The sequence below is a fragment of the Scyliorhinus canicula genome, chromosome 24, assembly GCF_902713615.1.
Source record: "Scyliorhinus canicula chromosome 24, sScyCan1.1, whole genome shotgun sequence".
Classification (NCBI taxonomy): domain Eukaryota; kingdom Metazoa; phylum Chordata; class Chondrichthyes; order Carcharhiniformes; family Scyliorhinidae; genus Scyliorhinus; species Scyliorhinus canicula.
In genome coordinates, this window is record NC_052169.1 from 19112829 (window position 1) to 19133358 (window position 20530).

Below are 20530 nucleotides of genomic sequence, written 5' to 3' on the forward strand. Positions count from 1 at the left end.
AGAGGGATGGAGTTTAAGACTAGGGAGGTTATGCTGCAATTGTATATGGTGTTAGTGAGGCCACACCTGGAGTATTGTGTTCAGTTTTGGTCTACTTACTTGAGAAAAGACGTACTGGCACTGGAGGGTGTGCAGAGGAGATTCACTAGGTTAATCCCAGAGCTGAAGGGGTTGGATTATGAGGAGAGGTTGAGTAGACTGGGACTGTACTCGTTGGAATTTAGAAGGATGAGGGGGGGATCTTATAGAAACAAATAAAATTATGAAGGGAATAGATGGGATAGATGCGGGCAGGTTGTTTCCACTGGCGGGTGAAAGCAGGACTAGGGGACATAGCCTCAAAATAAGGGAAAGTAGATTTAGGACTGAGTTTAGGAGGAACTTCTTCACCCAAAGGGTTGTGAATCTATGGAATTCCTTGCCCAGTGAAGCATTAGAGGCTACTTCTTTAAATGTTTTTAAGATAAAGATAGATAGTTTTTTGAAGAATAAAGGGATTAAGGGTTATGGTGTTTGGGCCGGAAAGTAGAGCTGAATCCACAAAAGATCAGCCATCATCTCATTGAATGGCGGAGCAGGCTCGAGGGGCCAGATGGCCTACTCCTGCTCCTAGTTCTTATGTTCTTATGTTGTTGTGACAAACTGCTCTCAGGCACTGCACTGCAACATGCTGTGGAATAACAAACAGAACAGTCCTCTCTGGACATATTTCTTGTTGGCGACCTAGTTTGAAACTCTTTGGCTTGGCACTCCCTTCATTTACTTTTGCTGCACTGTTAAGTTCTTCACTCATTTTATCTTGCAAGGTAATCTTTGCTACTGCTTTGCTTTAAGTTTAAAAACTGTCATGTATCTTTAAATATGGATACCATATAGCAGCATTGCAAGTTCACTCGTCAAGGGTAAACTTCTAATAGATGTTTGCCCACCTTTCTACACCACATAATTATACTAGACATGGCATTTTAGAGCAAAAACAATACTGCAGATGCTTGAAATCTGAAATGAAAACAGAAAATGCTGGAAATCTTCAATAAGTTGGGCAGCTCTTTCTCTTGTGGAGAGAGTTAATACTTCAGAGCATTGACCTTTCTGATGAAGATATCATACATTATTTATGTAAAAACACATGTTTGTCTCTGCACAAACATACCCATAACACTGATTAGGATGGTCACTGATTAGTCCATTGTTTGTAATCAAAACCGAAAAGCTGAAAAACTAAACAGATCAGTCAGCATTTGAGGAAAGTGAAACAGAGTTCCAAAGAAAAGTTGTATCCAACTCAAAACATTAACCCTGTTCCTCTCTCACCAGATGCTGACAGACCTCTGAGTTTTCCCAGCACTTTCTACTTTTATTTCAAATTTCTAGCATCCACAATATTTAGCTTATATTTTAGTCCTTGGTGCGTGTTGAATTATCTGATCTTGGTTGATATAGGATTCTATATTTGGCCTTATTGTCACTGCAAAATAGAACTCCATGTTCAGTTTGGCATACTTCATAGTCAGATAGTCTGCCAGTACCTAGTATCTGCATACACAAGAGAAATAACCAATTGGGAATGGTAAGGTGAAGGCAATTGCGCTAACGGAATTCTACCACGTCATCAATCAATATCTTCAGGACAAAATGGTAGGAAATTATTTTGTGTTCTTTTAGCCCAGTTTTATTACATCTAGCCTATTTTATTCTGTTTCAGATATTGATGAATGCCAAGTTCTTGCAAACCTGTGTCAGAATGGACAGTGTATTAATACTGTCGGATCATATCGATGTCTGTGCAAGACTGGTTACACCACAGACCTATCTGGCGTATCTTGTGTGGGCAAGTATTTAAAAATTATTTTATAGGTGCTAGGATATAAATCATACAGAGTTGTAAAGATACATTAAGAAAATAATGGCTTGAAGCAATGAGGAATTTAATGCGTGAATTGTAGCCATTCATTTTTGAACACATTAAACCTCATGTCAGCTAACATAGAGTTCCAGAGGATAATGCGGAGAATCTGTAGGCGGTGCCACTGATGGGTCAAAAGCTGTGTCCAGAATATAGTAAAAGGATAGTGAGGGAAGGTTTGAACAGCTAGCCACTCAATTTTCACCTGACAAAATGAAGCCACGAGAGAAAGGTTGTCAGTTTAATTCAATTTTCAGAGAAACTTTTGAATAGATGCTCAGTATTCCAGCACAAAACAGGCAAGAAGCTATTTAAATAGGTAAAATGTGGTCCTTGGCCATTGTAGGACCCCATTGGCAATTTTAACATTCAATTGAGTGAAGCATGTACTGTGTCTTTATTGTACTAAATATTAAAATGCTTAACCAGTGGAGATACTTTATAAAAATAATTATTTTCATAGAGTTAGCAGGACTAGCATTTACGTGGCACTGGATTAGAGTTAGCAGGACCAGCATTTATTGTGGCACTGGATTTAAGTTGAAAATTCTTCCCTTCCCCCACCCAACCGCTCTCCCTGGTGCCCCAATAGAGTTAAGAAGGTGACAAAGGTGATCCATAGTGAGATTTGTGAATGAGAGCAAAGATGTTGAACTCAGTAGGACAATATGATGGCTGTGAAAGTTGACAATTACATGAGTGAGGGGTAAAGAGAATAGGATGCCGTGATAGAGTTTGCAAATGATGGAGTTGGGCAAGCAGATGGCAGGGTAGTGACAAGAAGTGGGACCCCTACGTGATGATGATAAGGGTAGGGATTCATCAGAAGTGATAATTAAATAAAGGCAGAATTGAATGATTGACAGTCTGTCATGTATATGATGGGCAGTTTTCAATCAAGCATCTTTTGGTTCAACCAGATTGTAAATAGAGTCAAGTTACAGATAATAAATAGTTGGGATGCAGTCTTCCTGCAGGCTCATGTGAGGGGTGTCTCTGCTCCCTGTGGCTCAGAGGACTCCCCCTGGTGTCTACCTTATTGGTGCTAGTGACCACCAAAACCCACTTACCTGCACTCGATGGCTGCTATTCCAGAGACTGCTGCAGTTTCAGCAATGCAATCGGGAGTGATGTCTCTGGCTGAAACTGAAGAGCTGCTGGTCTTCTGGTTGGGCAGCAGCTCTTGAGGAAGGAGCCTCCTGCCTCGAAGGGATGGAAGCCTCAACTGCAGTAAATTGGATAAGTATTAGCCCTTCCTTAGGAATGTTATTTTTTAAGAGGAAGGCAAGCTGAGTTTAAAAAACAATATTTGTCTAACATTGATAGATATTCTACTCTTAAATAGCATGCATCTAATTGGGCAAAGCACATTTAACTGTTGTATGTGTATCATCACCTTTAACACAGAATGTTCCCTGCAGTACTTTCTGACAGATAATATTTCAATGTGAATTTCTTAATAGTTGCAAGATTAATTTTGAAGCTTTGTAAAAATACTTTCTTTCTCTGTTGTAACAACAATCATGACACTTTTGATGCATAGCAGCAGGTTTATCATTCATAATTTGCTTAAATTCTAGATCTTGATGAATGTGTGCAGGCACCAAACCCCTGTAATTTCATCTGCAAGAACACAGAAGGGAGCTACCAGTGCGCATGTCCTAGAGGGTACTTGTTGCAAGAAAATGGGAAAAGTTGCAAAGGTGAAATAATATTAAGCTCTTGCATCTTAACCTATCCTGATCTAAAAATTCTTTTTCTCAATAGTTATGTTCAACTGATCTAAATGAGTAAATCAATAATTTTTAGCTACTGAAAACGGGAACTATTATTACTTCATTTCATTTAAATACTGTACTTTAATCATCTGAACGGCAGGTCAATTGTTCAGCAAGGAATAGTTAAACAAGTTTCCATGTAAGTAGTAATGATAATGGAAAGGCTGCAGCAGAGGAGAATTAGAATGTCATATTTTCGATGGCCAGTTCCTTATCAGTTGCTAAACTTAGCAAAGTAACACCAGGAGGACATTCATTCCATGATACTTCCTAACAGCTTTTTGGAATTGAGCTTTGACAAGGTTTGGCATTATTAGGACATCACTTTCTCAGTTATGGACAGTCAATTCAAGTGAAAATTTAAGACAGTTGTGGGTAAAGACCAGGAAGAAAAGATATGTGAAAATACGAGGAAGTTAGAAAAATAATTACGACAGTATCTGATGATGTTTCAGTTGCAGATTTATAGGGGTATATTTACTAGACACTTTTCAGTGTTCTGACATGTAAAAATACTGTTCTCCAGTTACTTAGAACTTGTTTTATGGAACTTGCTTAATTACAACTAAAAATGCTGGAATAAATATTCCAGTTTACTGAATAAAAATTTTACAAACCGAAATACTTCCAAAACTATAAAATATCTCCTGAGTGAACGTATCAAAAGCTTCTTCTTGGCCTAGCTTTCGCACTTAAGACTATCTCCAACTCTTTTTCATGAGTTCTGTTGCATCTTTGATGGAGGCCACTCTGTCTGTAATGATTTGACCTATGACTTCATGGGACTGAGAACGTAAGAAATAGGAGCAGGAGTAAAATGAGCCCTACCAGCCGGTTGCACCATTCATTAATAACCATTCTTTTAGCTCAACTCCACTATCCTTTAGTATCCAAAAATGTATCTATGTCTATCTCGCATGTACTCAATAGCTGAGCATTCACAGGCCTCTGAGGTAAAAAATTCCAAAGATTCACAACTCTTAGCATGAATAAATTTCTCCCTTTTAGTTCTAAATGGCTGACTTTTTATTCGGAAACTGTGACCCCTAGCTCTCAACACCTCAGAATTGGACATAACTATTGGTAGCATCAAATCCTTCATAAAGTTTTCCATATTGCTCAGACAGATCCAAAAAATGGGTAACCCCAATTTAGTCATTTCCATGACAGCACCCTAAATTGGTAAAATTTTCCCTTGGTACATACATTACCCAGTTCCTGAGTAACCTTGCATTCGGGAGAGGACTCCTTGGCCAGTCACACCCAAATCTTTACACCCTATCTGTCTCCTTTGGGTTTTTTTTATTGGCTAAGCTTATAATACTTATAGATGAGGAACAGACTTCCCTCATGTTTAATCTGCTTAAAGAAATCAAAGGAAAATGGAATTTAAATACCTATTTTTTAATTATTCAATTTCTTGGACCTGGACATTTTTTTCCCCCCTTTCATTCCACTTATTGCTAATTTCAGAAGACAAAGTGCTGAATGGATAGCAAATTTGATAAAAGTAGAGAATAGGTCTACCAAACTGAGCCGCAATTTGATAAAAGTAGAGAATAGGTCTACCAAACTGAACCGCAATTCTCCGAAATGTCCTCCTAGCTCCCTCTGGGCGATGGCCTTGCCAGCAAACATCAAGCCATTGGTTCCAGCACAGTAAATGATCTCATTACCTTCAGTAATCTTTCCACCTCATAATTCTCCAATGCCTTACAGCTTGCATCTCCACACTTCCTAAATTCTCTAAAAAGGCCATGATCTGGTGGACTTGTTATTTCAGTCTGTTCCAGCCCCACTGAACTGATTTCTTCCTACCTTTATTCTATGTTTTTTCTCCTTTGTCAGTCTCTCCCTAACTACATCGATGAGTCTTCTGATGCTCTCCATAATTTTAAGTTTCAAATTTCTTAGCCTGAAATATCTCTTTCGTCCAATGTCCAGGATGGTCTGAAGACTCTCTGCTTTCACCTTGAACAGCGGGCAAACCTGTTTCCATCGACTATCGCGCTCTCCTGCCTGGCTGGATGTGTTCTCTCATTGAGCAATTTCTCCTCTAACTCATCTAATTTCCTGTGATGTTGCTGTGGCTCCCAGCTATGCCTGCCTTTTTGTAGGATATGTTGAACATTGCGTGTTCCTGTCGTACCCGAGGTTCCCTCCTTCAATACATTTTCTGGTACACTGATTATTGTACCAGTGCTGCTTTCTTTTCTCACCATGAATTGGAAAAAAATCTCCAACTTGCTTCCAATTTCCACCCTTTTCCCAGTTTCACAATGTGTCCATTTCTGACTTTTCCCTTGATTTCTCTGCCAGCAGTTCTGGCATCAGGTGATCAACTAATATTCATTTCCTCATTCCTTACTCGCTACAAGGATTCCATTTTCCCAGTTCTTCCATCGCATCAGCTCTGATGATGCAAATTTCCAGAATAGTGTAGCTTTTCTTCAACCGAGGATTCCCCACCACCATGGTTAATAGGGCCCTCAACTATGTCTGCTACATTTCCCACTACTTGGTCACACTTGAGGTGTAGGCAGATAGATGAGTGACCACTAGAAGGGGTAAGCAGCAGTCAGAGCGATGGCACCACAGCTGGCTCTGTTGTTCAACAGGGAGGGTCAAAGTGCAGGAGAGCGATAGTTATAGGGGGCTCAATAGTCAGGAGCACAGACAAGCATTTCTGTAGCCGTGAAACATTTTAGGATGGTATGTTGCCTCCCTGGTTGAGGATGTCTCTTCCAGTCAGGGAGGGAGCCTTTCCCCTGGCCGGGGAGGCTTCAGCGGGTTACAGGAGTGCACTATCTGGCAGGCCGTGTCCGCGCGTGGCCAGGGCCATGTTGTGCGGCGTGACTGCTGCAGGTCGGCGCTGTGGGCATGCGTGGCCATGGATGCGGCAATTGTCCGGAGCATCGGTGCATGGGCGGCGCCAACGTTTTGATCATAATACGAGACAATATACTAAATGTAATACTAGACAGCATAGCCTCAAAATCGAAGAATCCAGCCCTAAATGTTGACGCCATCTGAGAATGCACGGACTTTCACGACAGAGAAATTGGTGCCACACCTGCAATAATTCTGCTACTATTCAGGGGCTAGCACCACGTGGCACACAATCAATTCCAATGAGAAATGGTGCGGAACTCGCTGGGTCCATGATTGACACTCAGGAGGCTGACAAGCTGCAGCTGCACATACACATTACACTCCCCACACACACTTATCCCAGACAAAATAATGGCACTGGGTGCGCTGGAGTGCGCCCATACAGCTGATGGGTCGTCTGGGGTCACAGGGCACCAGGTTCAAAATGGGCTGTGAGCAGTATGTGCAGCTGCATGGCTGCCTTGCCGGCTGCGGCAATGGTGCTCCGTGCCCATCCACCCCGACCCCACAGCCCACATCCTAGCCACCCCCCACTACTCCTCCCAGCCCTGGCAGAAGCCCCCCCCGGCCAACAGCACAACGGTCACCAATCTATAGTGATGTTCGACACATTCCGTACCCCCACTCTCCCTCAGCCGACGCCACGCCGGGTTCACGATTTTTGAAAGCACAAGTGAACCACGCCGTCAGGAACCCAGCCCATCGGAGGCGGAGAATCGTGGAGGCCCCGGAGAATACTGGATCGGGCCCACTAATGATATGCAAAGGGTGTCTACTGTACGTGATGAGTGAAACGAATTGATGCCGTTTTCGAGGTGACGGAGAATCGCGATTTGGTGTCAAATCGGCGCCTGCCATGATTTTGGCATCGAAAGCCATTCTCCGCCCAATTGCATTTCCCGATGTTGCCGTCGGCTAATGGAGAATCCCGCCCCAGTTTCCTCTCTAATCTTCGATTCACCGGTTCTTTCGGCAGTTTGAACTGAAGCTTCCTATACCGTGTGCAGTGTTCCACCATTACTTGAATATCACAGTTGATGTCCGGCCAATAAACTGTATCCTTTTTTTTTCTTGCACTTTCCTATTCCCAAGTGCCCTTCATGGATTTTGTTAAGAATCATCGACCTTACAATGCTTTGTTGTTGAAGTGAAAACCCATTTGCATCACTTAACTCTGCCCTAACATTATAATAGCTGGAGCAGGAACCTTTAGGCCATCTCTCGTGGAAATATGTTATCACCTTCAATGATGCGCTCCATGGCACGATGGAAAATATCTGATGCAGAGTTTATGCCAAATGGCGTCCTTAAGAAATAATATTGTACAAAAGCTGTGGTGAACGTACACAGCTTTGCTCATTCTTTGTCTAATTGAGCTGCCAGAAGCATTGTAAAGCATCTAACTTACTGACACATCTTGCATGTTATTTCTTCCCTCTTCGGTATCAGAAAATGTTCTTTTTTTTATATATATTTAGAGTACCCAATTCATTTTTTCCAATTAAGGGGCAATTTAGCATGGCCCACCTACCCGTCAATCCACCTACCCTGCACATCTTTGGGTTGTGAGGGCGAAAATCACGCAAAGGCGGGGAGAATGTGCAAAGTCCACATGGACAGTGACCCAGAGCCGGGATCGAACCTGGGACCTTGGCACCATGATGCTGCAGAGCTAACCCACTGCGCCACTATGCTGCCCCCCTATAATGTTCTCTTTTAATGTTGAGGTTCAGAACTTTGGGCTCCATAGAGATTCATAGGTCGTTATTTCTCTTGACACAAACCATAGAGTTTACCCAGTATGTAGGTTCTTCAATGCGTTTGATTACACCTAAAGCTATTGTCCTTTCTAGCTCAGCCTTCAATTTGTCTTTCAATGGAGCTGGCACATGTCTCGGTGCGTGTATTTCTGGTTTTGCGTTCTCCTTTAACTGGATTTGGTACGTGAAAAGTGCCAAAGTTTTGAAATATCCCAGGAAATTCCTCCAGTATGGAATCGGCTGATGCATTTTGTCGGGGGAGGTTGTGGAAGCAGATACATTAATGCGTTCAAAACGCATCTTGACAAACACATGGATAGGATGGGTATAGAGGGATACAGCAGAAGGAAGTGCTGAGGGTATTTGGCAAAGTTGGTATCATGGCCGATACAGTCTTGGAGGGCCGAAAGGCCTGTTCCTGTGCTGTATTTTTCTTTGTTCCTTTTTGTCTCTGAATGGACACAGGGCATTCTGAAGGGGGAGGTTGAACAGCCAGAGGTCGTGGTACACATTGGTATTAAATATCCGTATTGTGGGATTGCCTGAGGGGATGGAGGGCAACACCCCTACGGAATATTTCACCAACGTGATATCCAAAATGGTAGGTGAAGATGTAATTGTGTTCCCCTAGAACTAGACGGTGCTCACGTTCATTGTGACCGAGACCTTGGGCTGGGGAACCCCCACGTGCGGTTATTGTTAGGTTCCATCATTTTAAGATGAAGGAACAGGTCCTTCGCTGGGCCACGGCGCACCAGGAGATAAAATGAGAAGGCCATTCTGTTCAGTTATGACCTAAGTGCAGATGTGGCAAAGAAAAGAGTAACCTTTAACTGGGTGAAATCCATTCTATTCAAAAAGTCTCTGGTTTGGTTTGATCTACCCAGCCCGCCTCCGTGTCTGTCGGGGAGAAGGATCACTTTTTGACTCTCCTGCAAACTCATTTGTTCAGAAACACAATTTCAATTCTGTTTGACACTGCTTCCTATTGGAGTTTCTATGCATTATGATGATTGGGAATTTTCACATTGTTTGTTGGGTAGAATTTGCGGTATAAAGTCTATTGTTGGGTTTTGCATGTGTTTTTCATGATATTGTTGCATTGTGAATTATATGTGTTAACATTTTTTCTTTAAACATTTATTTGAATGGAGACCCTCCCAGCTAATGATGAGGTTAGCTGATGCGAGGGTGTGCTGCAGCTTCTCATTGCAAAACCTTTGTGAATAGGAGCTTAGAGTATAGTTTTGGTAGGATCATATTATGTAGGGATTTAGAGATAAGGGATTGTTGGGTAACATTATTAATGGGTGTTGGGGGGGCGAAGAGGGTGATAAAGTTAGTTAGTTGACGGTGTTCACACTACTCTGTGTTTGCCTGACCACTGGGCCTGGCTTGGTTGCCACCCTGGATGCATCTCCTCACCTTGGCTTGTCAAGATCCGTTGCTTGATATTCTTCAGAAGGTGTGGCTGACTGCGGTGTAGGAATTAATGGGGGGGATCTCCTTTTCGCCCCATAGGAATGTTACGTGTCTAAATGATCCAGTGAAGTGGGCTAAGGCTTTTGCTCATCTTAGGGGTCTAAACTATCTAAACTTGGGTTTGTGTTTCTACAGGAAGCCGCGTGAGAAGGACCAGATCAGGCTTTGCAAAAATTGAGTGGGACAAGTCATTCATTCAGGCTTTAACAGTAAGGCTAGAGGCACGGCAAAACTAATCCACAAAAAAGTACAATTGGATGGCCTTAATGGTCGTTATCTTACAATTAAATAAAGATAACTACAAAGACATGAGGGAGGAGCTGGCCAGACTTGATTGGAACGGGAGCCTAGCAGGAAGACAGGCATCAGCAATGGCAGGAGTTTTAGGTGGTTAGTCGGGAGGCACAACAGAAATTCATCCCAAGGAAGAGGAAACATGCTAAGAGGAAGACAAGGCATCCATGGCTGATGAGGGAAGTTGTGGACAGCATAAAAGCAAAAGAAAAAGCATACAAAGTAGTGAGGATTAGTCGGAAACCAGAGGATTGGGAAGCCTTTAAAAGTGAACAGAGGACAACTAAAAAAGCAGTAAAGAGGAGAAGATGAAATATGAATGTAAGCTGTAACATAAGAGAGAGGCAAGAATAGACATTGATGCACGATCAATTGTACAAAGACTAAGGTTGGATACAACTGTGGCTTTATTGCAGTAAGATGTGTGGCCTCCCACAGCAGCTGGCGAAATGGCTGCTGAATAGAGGACACACTCCTCCTACTGGGTGGAGCCAGCAGGCAGGGGCTACCGGCGAACCTGTAGTACAGGTCCTACCTTACATCACCTAATACAGGTGTAACAGTGGTTTACCACATTCACCCCCTGTTAAAAATGAGTCCGGCGGGGGTGGTGGAGAACTCTATACAGGAGTGAATTTATGAACAGTGTTTTATCAGGGGAAAAAAATGTCCTTTGAAAGTCCGGTGCCAGTTAGAGATTCAAATGGTCTGGTGCCTTGACGTTCCGCTGGGAGCGACGTAGCGGTGACGGCGATGTCGATGTTGGATGACTCCGGGAGTGTGCCGAAATCCTCTTCATCCTTTGGCGTGAGCAGGGGAAGGATGGATGGTCCTGGTGGGGTTAATGTTGAGAGCGCTGGGGGAGGGGAGTGTGGCGCCGGGCCGGAGAAGTGTGTATGGGTGGAACCTGTTGGTGCCAGGTCCCTGAGGGAGACAGTATCTTGGCGGCCGTCGGGGTACGCCACATAGGCATACTACGGGTTGGCATGGAGCAAGTGCACCCTGTCCACCAACGGGTCCACCTTGTGGAGTCGGAAGTGCCTATGGAGCAGGACTGGTCCTGGAGCTGCGAGCCAAGTGGGGAGCGACACCCCAGATGTGGACTTCCTGGGGAAGGCAAAAAGACGTTCATGGGGTGTGTTATTCGTAGCGGTGCATAGTAGTGACCGGATGGAGTGTAGTACATTAGGGAGGACCTCCTGCCAGCGAGAGGCTGGGAGGTTCCTGGAGCGTAGGGCCAGTTGGACGGCCCTCCATACCGTCCCGTTCTCCCTTTCTACCTGCCCGTTTCCCCGGGATTATAGCTGGTCGTCCTGCTGGAGGCGATACCTCTGCTGAGCAGAAACTGACGTAGCTCATCACTTATGAATGAGGATCCCCTGTCACTGTGGATGTAGGCGGGGAAACCGAACAGAGCGAAGATTGTGTTTAGGGCTTTGATGACGGTGGCAGACGTCATATCGGGGCATGGGATGGCGAAGGGGAATCTGAAGTACTCATCGACCACACTGAGAATATACGTGTTTCGGTCGGTGGAGGGGAGGGGCCCTTTGAAATCCACGCTGAGGCGTTCAAAGGGGCGGGAGACCTTCACCAGGCGCACACGGTCCAGCCGGTAGAAGTGCGGCTTGCACTCCGCACAGACCTGGCAGTCCCTGGTGACTGTTCGTACTTCCTCAACGGAGTAGGGCAGATTGCGAGCCTTGACAAGATGGTACAATCATGTGACCCCCGGGTGACAAAGGCTGTTGTGTAGGGCCCGGAGTCGGTCTACTTGTGCGCTGGCACATGTACCTCGGTATAGTGCGTCTGGGGGCTCGTTGAGTTTGCCGGGGCGATACAAAATCTCGTAATTATAGGTGGAGAACTCGATTCCCCACCGCAAGATTTTATCGTTTTTGATCCTGCCCCGCTGCGTGTTGTTAAACATGAAGGCTACTGACCATTGGTCAGTGAGGAGAGTGAATCTCCTGCCAGCCAGGTAATGCCTCCAATGCCGCACAGCTTCAACGATAGCTTGGGCCTCTTTTTCGACGGATGAGTGCCGAATTTCTGAGGCATGAAGGGTGCAGGAAAAGAATGCCACAGGTCTGCCTGCCTGATTGAGGGTGGCGGCAAGTGCGACGTCTGATGCTTTGCTTTCTACTTGGATGTGTCTCGTCTACTGCGTGCACCCTAGCCTTGGCTATATCAGCTCTGATATAGGCGAAGGCCTGTTGTGCCTCGGCCGTAAGAGGAAAGTGGATGGACTGAACGAGTGGGCGGGCCTTGTCCGCATAGTTTGGGACCCACTGGGCGTAGTAGGAGAAGAGCCCCAAGCAGTGTTTGAGGTCCTAGGGGCAGTGGGGGAGGGGAAGCTGCATGACGGGGCGTATGCGGCCGGGACCGGGCCCCAGAATTCCGTTCTGGACCACATAGCCGAGGATGGCTAAGCGGGTTGTGCTGATCACGCACTTCTTCTTGTTGTAGATGAGGTTGAGGAGAGTGGCGGTGTGGAGGAATTTGGCAACGTTGGCGTTGTGGTCCTGCTGATCATGGCCGCAGATGGTGACTTTGTCTAGGTACGGAAAGGTGGCCCGCAAACTGTACCGGTCGACCATCGGTCCATCTCCCTTTGGAAGACCGAGACCCCATTAGTGACGCCGAAGGGAACCCTGAAGAAGTGATAGAGATGACTGTCCGCCTCGAAAGCAGTGTATGGACGGTCCGATTTACGAATGGGGAGCTGGTGGTAGCCGGATTTGAGGTCTATCATTGAGAAGACCCGGTACTGCGCAATCTGGTTGACCACATCAGATATGCGTTGGAGGGGTAGCGCGTCAAGCTGCGTGTCGTTGATGGTCTGTCATGTAGTCCACGACCATTCTGTGTTTCTCCCCAGTTTTAACGACTACCACTTGGGCTCTCGAGGGGCTGTTGCTGGCCTCGATGATGCCTTCCCGAAGCAACCGCTGGACCTCGGACCTGATGAAGGTCTTGTCCTGGGTGCTGTACCATCTGCTCCTGGTGACAACAGGTTTGCAATCCGGAGTTAGATTGGCAAAGAGGGAGGGTGGGTCGAGCTTTAGGGTTGCGAGGCCACACACAGTGAGGGGTGGTAAGGGCCCGCCGAATTTGAGGGTAAGGCTCTGGTGATTGCACTGGAAGTCTAGGCCTAGTAGTAGTGCAGCGCAGAGATTAGGAAGGACGTAGAGACGGAAACTGCTGAATTCTACGCTCTGTGACTTTATTGCCTTAAGATGTGTGGTCTTCCACAGCAGCTGGCGAAATGGCTGCTGAATAGAGGACACGCTCCTTCTACTGGGCGGAGCCAGCAGGCAGGGGCTACCGGCGAACCTGTCCTATCTTACATCATCTAATACAGGTGTAACAGTGGTTTACCACAGACATAGACCACTGGAAAATGAGGCTGGAGAACAAATATGAAACCAAGAAATGGCAGAGGAACTGAATAGTTACTTTGCATCAGTCTTCACGGTGGAAGATACCAGTGAGATACCAGAGCTCCAGAAGAATCAGGGGGCAGAGGTGAGTGTAGTGGCCATCGCTAAGGAGAAGGTTCTGGGGAAACTGAAAGGTCTGAGGTTGGATAAATCACCTGGACCGCATGGACCATACCCCAGAGTTCTTCAGGATATAGCTGAGGAGATTGTGGAGGCACTCGTGGTGATCTTTGACAGGAATCACTGGAGGCAGGGACAGTCTCAGAGGATTGGAAAGTGGCTAATGTAACACCACTGTTTAAGAAGGGAGGGAGGCAGAAGACGGGAAATTATAGGCCGGTTAGTCTGACTTCGGTCATTGGTAAAATTTTAGAGCCCATTATTAAAGATGAGAATGCGGAGTACTTGGAAGTGCAAGGGGAGTACTTCGTCAAGGGGAGGTCATGTCTGACAAATCTGTTAGAGCTCGGTGAGGAGGTAACAAGAAAGTTAGACAAAGGAGAACCAGTGGATATGATTTATTTAGATTTCCAGAAGGCCTTTGACAAGGTGCTGCATGGGAGACTGTTAAATAAGTTAAAGCCCATGGTGTTAAGGGTAAGATCCTGGCATGGATAGAGGATTGGCTGACTGGCAGAAGGCAGAGAGTGGGGATAAAGGGGTCTTTTTCAGGATGGCAGCCGGTGACTAGTGGCGTGCCTCGGGTGTCGGTGCTGGGACCACAAATTTTTAGAATACACATTAACAATCAGTAAAAAGGAACTGAAGACACTGTTGCTAAGTTTGCAATTGATACAAAGATATGCAGAGGGACAGGTAGTATTGAAGAAGCGGGGGGCTGAAGAAAGACTTGGACAGGCTAAGAGAGTGGGCAAAGAAGTGGCAGATGAAATAAAATGTGGAAAAGTGTGAGGTTATGCAGTTTGGAAGAAGGAATGGAGGTATAGATTGTTTACTAAATGGGGAAATGCTTAGAAAATCAGAAGCACAAAGGGAATTAGGAGTCCTTGTTCAAGATGCTCAAGGTTCATGTGCATGTTCAGTCGGCAGTTAGGAGGGAAAATGCAGTGTTCGCATTCATGTCAAGAGGGCTAGAATACAAGAGCAAGGATGTGCTTCTGAGGCTGTATATGGCTCTGGTCAGATGCCATTTGGAGTATTGTGAGCAGTTTTGGGCCCCGTATCCAAGGAAGGATGTGCTGGCCTTGGAAAGGGTCCAGAGGAAGTTCACAATGAAGAGCTTGTCATATGAAGAGTGGTTAAGGACTCTGGGTCTGTACTCATTAGAGTTTAGAAACTTACAGAATACTGCAAGGCTGGATAGAGCGGACGTGGAGACGATGTTTCCACTGGTAGGAAAAACTAGAACCAGAGGGCACAACCTCAGACTAAAGGGACGATCCATTAAAACAGAGATGAGGAGAAATTTCTACAGCCAGACGGTGGTGAATCTGTGGAACTCTTTGCCGCAGAAGACATGAAGGCCAAATCACTGAGTCTCTTTAAAACAGAGGTAGATAGGTTCTTGATTAATAAGGGGATCAGGGGTTATGGGAGAAGGCAGGAGAATGGGGATGAGAAAAATATCAGCCATGATTGAATGGCAGAGTGGACTCGATGGGCCGAGTGGCCTAATTCTGCTCCTATATCTTGTGGCCTGTGGTCCACTGGAGAACACTTGGGTTATTTTAGTAAACATTTATGCACCTAACTGGGAAGACCCGAGCTTTGTAAACTCATGGGTGAACCTCATTCCTGATTTAGATTCACATCGGATGATCCTAGGCGGCAACCTGATCTGTGTCTTGGACCTTAATTGGACCCTTCCATGCCAAAATCTCTGACCACATTTGGGATGTCCAGGGCATTGACCTAATTTATGGAACGGATTGTTTTTTTTTGCCCAAATCATTTTTTGTATGGTTAACAAATTGATTTTGGCTTTTATCTGGTCTGGCAAGTCTCTCAGAGTCTGCAGCACTCTGCTTCAGAGAGACAGAGGATCGGGAGGTTTGGCCATCCCGAATCTTGCAATGGCTTAGTGACCCTGGCACGATTTGGGGAAAAATGGAAACTCGGTCTTGCACCACCACCAGCCCTCTTCATGCTGCTGCAGATTTCTTCTCAAGTTCCTGTGGTGATCTCTTCCCTCAGGATTTGGAAAGAGTTTCGGCAACATTTCAACCTCCTCTATCTCGGACTTCTTTGGCCCCGATTTGCAATTATCACCTCTTTTTGCCTTCAGGCTTGGACCCATTGTTCTGGAGCAGGAGCAGGGGCTCTTGTGCATCTATCTAGGGGACTTGTTTTTGAAGTGAGATTTGCCAGCCTTGATAAGCTCACGGACACATTTTGTTTTCCCAGCTCCAACCTTTCCGTTTTTTTCAAATTCGAGATTTTTCACACAAGTTTTTTTTCTTCCTTCCCCTTCACTCCACCCTCCTCTTTGTTGGAGAGGGTCAACAGGACAGAGGATCTATTTCAAACTTGTATGGCCTTATTCTTTCTTCGGATTCTGCACCTTTGGATGTTGTAAAGGAGAAATGGGTAAAGGAGCTAGGCCCTGTACTTACTGATGAGCTTGGAAGGAAGCACTCTACTGGGTGAATTCCACTTCATCTTGCACCAGACTGAGTTTGATTCAGTTCAAAGTATCACATAGAACACATTGGACTAAGCTGAAGATGAGTGGGTTCTTTTGAAATTTAGAGAACAAATAGGATTGCTGTTCACTTACACAAGCTAACCACACTCACGTATTTTTGTCTTGACCTAAACTTGCTAGCTACTGGGCTTCCTTTCTTTTTTATATATATATATATATATATATATACACGGTATCTAAGATTCTACAGATAGCCCTTGTTGGAACAAACAATTCTACGGACATGTGCTTGTAGGATTAGAATAGCGGTTTTAATATACTTACAACAGAGCCAGCCTGTTAGCCGTTGAACTTTCGGTGAACTGGCTGGCTGACCCTGTGGCACAGATCTTTATACAGCAGCTCCAGGGGGAGGAGTCCTGGGCGGAGCCAAGGGAGGAGCCCAGTACAAACTCTCGAGTACACCCAGAGCTACTCCCCCTGGTGGTCAGGTAGTGCAACTGCACTTACAATATTGATACATATATACAGATTATAATACCGTGTGAATCTCATTCACCACATTCACCCCCTGTGAAAGAAATCGAGTCCAGCGGGGGTGGTGGACAAATTGTTCGTTTCGATCTGCGGAGCACCGGGGTTGCAGTCTTTTGCGGTGGCTGGGTAGGTGTTGAGAGCTGGGGTACGATGGCAGACTCCGGGGCGGGTCTTGTCCAAAACTCTGGCTCGACCGGAGACTGGGGGCGGGCTGGTGCTGTCACGTGGAACCGGTGGGGCGAGCTTGTGGAATCGGGGGCGCGAGAGGGCTGCAGCATAAGGAACGGGGTAAGGGGTTCCTCAGTGGGGGTAGGGGGGGGGTCTGGATCCAGCGGGTGCCAGGTCCCGAAGGGATTCTGTGTCCTGGCGACCGTCCGGGAACTCCACGAATGCGTACTGGGGGTTGGAATGGAGGAGGCACACCTTTTCAACAAGGGGGTCAGTTTTGTGCCCCCTGACGTGCTTCCTCAGGAGAACCGGGCCTGGTGTCCTCAGCCACGCCGGAAGTGAGACCCCCGTGGTAGTGCCCCTAGAAAAAATGAAGAGCTGCTTGTGAGGGGTTTGATTTGTAGCTGTACAGAGGAGTGATCTGATTGCGTGGAGGACTTCTTGCTGTTGGGAGACTTGGAGTTTTCTAGACCGGAGGGTCAGTAGGACGATCTTCCAGACCGTCGCGTTCTCCCTCCCCACCTGCCCGTTCCCCCTGGGGTTGTAGCTGGCAGTCCTGCTCGAGGCGATGCCCTTGTCGAGCAGGTACTGACGCAGCTCATCGCTCATAAAGGACGAACTCCGGTCGCTGTGCACGTAGCTGGGGAAACCGAACAGGGTGAAGACACTATGCAGGGCCCTAATGACTGTGTGGGAGGTCATATCGGGGCATGGAACTGCAAAAGGGAATCGGGAGAACTCATCGATGATGTTGAGGAAATAAATGTTTTTGTTAGTAGAGGGGAGTGGCCCTTTGAAATCGATCGCAAGGCGTTCAAAGGGCCCAGAAGCCTTGACCAGGTGGGCCCTGTCTGGTCTATAGAAGTGCGGTTTGCACTCTGCACAGATCGGGTAGTCCCTGGTGACCGTTTTTACCTCCTCGTTGGAGAAAGGCAGGTTTCTGATGTAGTGGGCAAGCCGGGTGACCCCTGGATGGCAGAGGTCAACGTGGATGGCTTTCAGACGGCCGATCTGCGCGCTGGCGCATGTCCCGCGGGATAGGGCATCCGAGGGCTGGTTGAGCTTCCCCGGTCGATATTTTATATCATAACTATAGGTGGAGAGTTCGATCCTCCACCGAAGGATTTTATCATTTTTTATTTTGCCCATTTGCGAGTTGTCAAACATAAAGGCAACCGATCGTTGGTCGGTGATGAGGGTGAACCTCCTACCTGCGAGGTAGTGCCTCCAGTGACGAACAGCCTCCACGATGGCTTGTGCTTCCTTCTCGAAAGAGGAGTGTCGGAGTTCTGAAGCGGATAGGGTACGGGAGAAAAATGCAACGGGCCTCCCTGCCTGATTTAAAGTGGCTGCTAGAGCTGAAAAGGAGTGGATTCATCCACAGCCCGCATGGCTGCTTTGGCGATGTCCTCCTTGATGCAGCTGAAGGCCTGGCGCGCCTCAGCGGACAGGGGAAATCGTGTGGCCTTAAAGATTGGGTGGGCTTTGTGCGCATATTGGGGGACCCACTGGGTGTAATATGAAAAGAACCCCAAGCACCGTTTGAGGGCCTTGGGGCAATGAGGGAGGGGGAGTTCTAAGAGCGCATGCGGTCCGGGTCTGGGCCCAGGACTCCATTCTCCACGACGTAGCCGAGGATGGCCAGTCTGTTTCTGCGGAAAACGCATTTCTCCTTGTTATAAGTGAGGTTTAATTTCTGTGCCATCTGGAGAAAACGGTGGAGATTGGCGTCGTGGTCATGCTGGTCATGGCCGCAGATGGTAACATTGTCCAGATACGGAAACGTGACCCGCAGCCCGTATTCGGTCCATTGCTCGTTGGAACACCGAAACCCCGTTAGTGACGCCGAAGGGAACCCGGAGGAAATGGAAGAGGCGGCCATCGGGCTCGAACGCCGTGTAGTGGCGGTCCTCCGGGCGGATTAGGAGCTGGTGGTATGCAGACTTCAGATCCACCGTGGAAAATAGCCGATGTTGGGCGATCTGATTAACCATGTCTGCAATTCTGGGGAGGGGATACGCGTCTTGGAGCGTAAAGCGATTTATGGTCTGGCTATAGTCGATGACCATGCAAAATTTTCCCCGGTCTTGACGACCACCACCTGAGCTCTCCAGGGACTATTACTGGCCTCTATGATCCCCTCACTGAGCAGCCGTCGGACCTCAGATCGGATAAAGACCCTATCTTGTAGGCTGTATCACCTGCTGCGAGTAGCTACTGGTTTGCAATCTGGAGTGAGATTGGCGAAGAGAGGAGGGGGGGCGATGCGCAGCGTGGCTAGGCTGCAGATAGTGAGTGGGGGCAGGGGCCCGCCGAAGCTGAGGGTGAGGCTCTTGAGGTTGCACTAAAATTCCAGGCCTAATAAGAGTGGCCGCAAAGGTCAGGCAGGACATAAAGTTTAAATTTTGAATAACTAGCGCCTCGAATTGTGAGCGTAGCGACGGTACGTCCTTGGATTTGGACTGAGTGGGAGCCCGAAGCGAGGGTGATAGTTTGGCTCACAGGAAAAATAGGAAGCGAACAGCGTCTTACCAGCTCTGGGTGTATAAAGCTCTCGGTGCTCCCCGAGTCAAAGAGGCATGGCGTGCTGTACCCGTTGATCTGGACCTCCGCCATCGAACTTTGTAGGTGCTTGGGGCGGGATTGATCCAGGGTGACCGCGTTGAGTTGCAGGCCGCGTGATGAGTGCCCGGGAAGGTCGTAGTCTTCCGAGTGGGCGTCTGGACGAGTAGATGCCGGTACGTTCTGGCGAGCTTGATGCAGGATCACTGCGCTGAGTTGCGGGCCGCGTGATGAGTGCCCGGGGAAGTCGTAGTCTTCAGATGAGCTTTCAGAGCATGCCGATGCAGGTGGGGCCCGTGGATTGCACGTGGTGAGCGGCAAGGAAGATTGCGGCCCCCGTGAGTCGCATGTGGCCGGCCGCATGGTGGGGGTTTGCCAAGATGGCGGCCCCCATGGATCGCATGTGGCGGGAGGGGGCGGAGTCGGGGCGTAGGCCGCAGCGTTTCAGGCCCCGTGGGCCGCTGGTGTTCGGAGCAATTTGTTCTCTCTACTGGGGAGTTAAAAACTGGGGCCCTTTTCGCGAGGCACACTCAGGCATAGTGGCCTTTCTTCCCGCAGCTGCTGCAGGTCGCGGATCGGGCTGGGCAGTGCTGCCGCGGGTGCTGGCTTTGACCACAGAAATGGCAGGCTGGGGCAGCTGAGTAGCTGAGTAGCTGGCTGGGGCAGCAGATAACTGGCTTTGGCAGCCCGGTAGCTGGGGGGCCGTGCGGCACAGGCCTGGGGGATTGTTGGTTGGGGGTCCACGATGAGGTCGCGGTGTCCGCGGGAAACGACGTGAGGCTGCGGAAGGCTACTTCCATCGTGGTAGCAGCCTCCACAGTAGTATCTAAGTCCTGGGACCCCTTTTCTAGCAGTCTTTGGCGCACATAGTTAGATCTAAGGCCCGCTACGAAAACGTCCCGCACAGCAAGCTCCCTATGTTCAGCCGCGGTAACGGCTTGATAATTACAGTCATTAGAAAGATTGTTCAGTTCCCGTACAAATTTGGCTAGCGTTTCTGTAGGCCGCTGACAGCGAGTCGTAAACACGTGGCGTGCATAAACCTCGTTAATGGGCCTAACGTACATTTTGTCCAATATCGCCAGCGCTGCGGTGTAAGAACC

At 47.4% G+C, this 20530-nt stretch overlaps 1 protein-coding gene across 2 annotated transcripts in view; it reads left to right on the plus strand.

The window, feature by feature from the left end:
- Positions 1–20530, plus strand: part of LOC119956802 (fibrillin-1-like) — a 622562-nt gene that overhangs the window by 565997 nt on the left and 36035 nt on the right. For both annotated transcript variants that reach the window (XM_038784238.1, XM_038784237.1), the window contains exons 58-59: positions 1706–1831; positions 3487–3609. In XM_038784238.1, coding sequence (XP_038640166.1) covers positions 1706–1831; positions 3487–3609 — 249 coding nt within the window. The remainder of the gene's footprint in view (positions 1–1705; positions 1832–3486; positions 3610–20530) is intronic.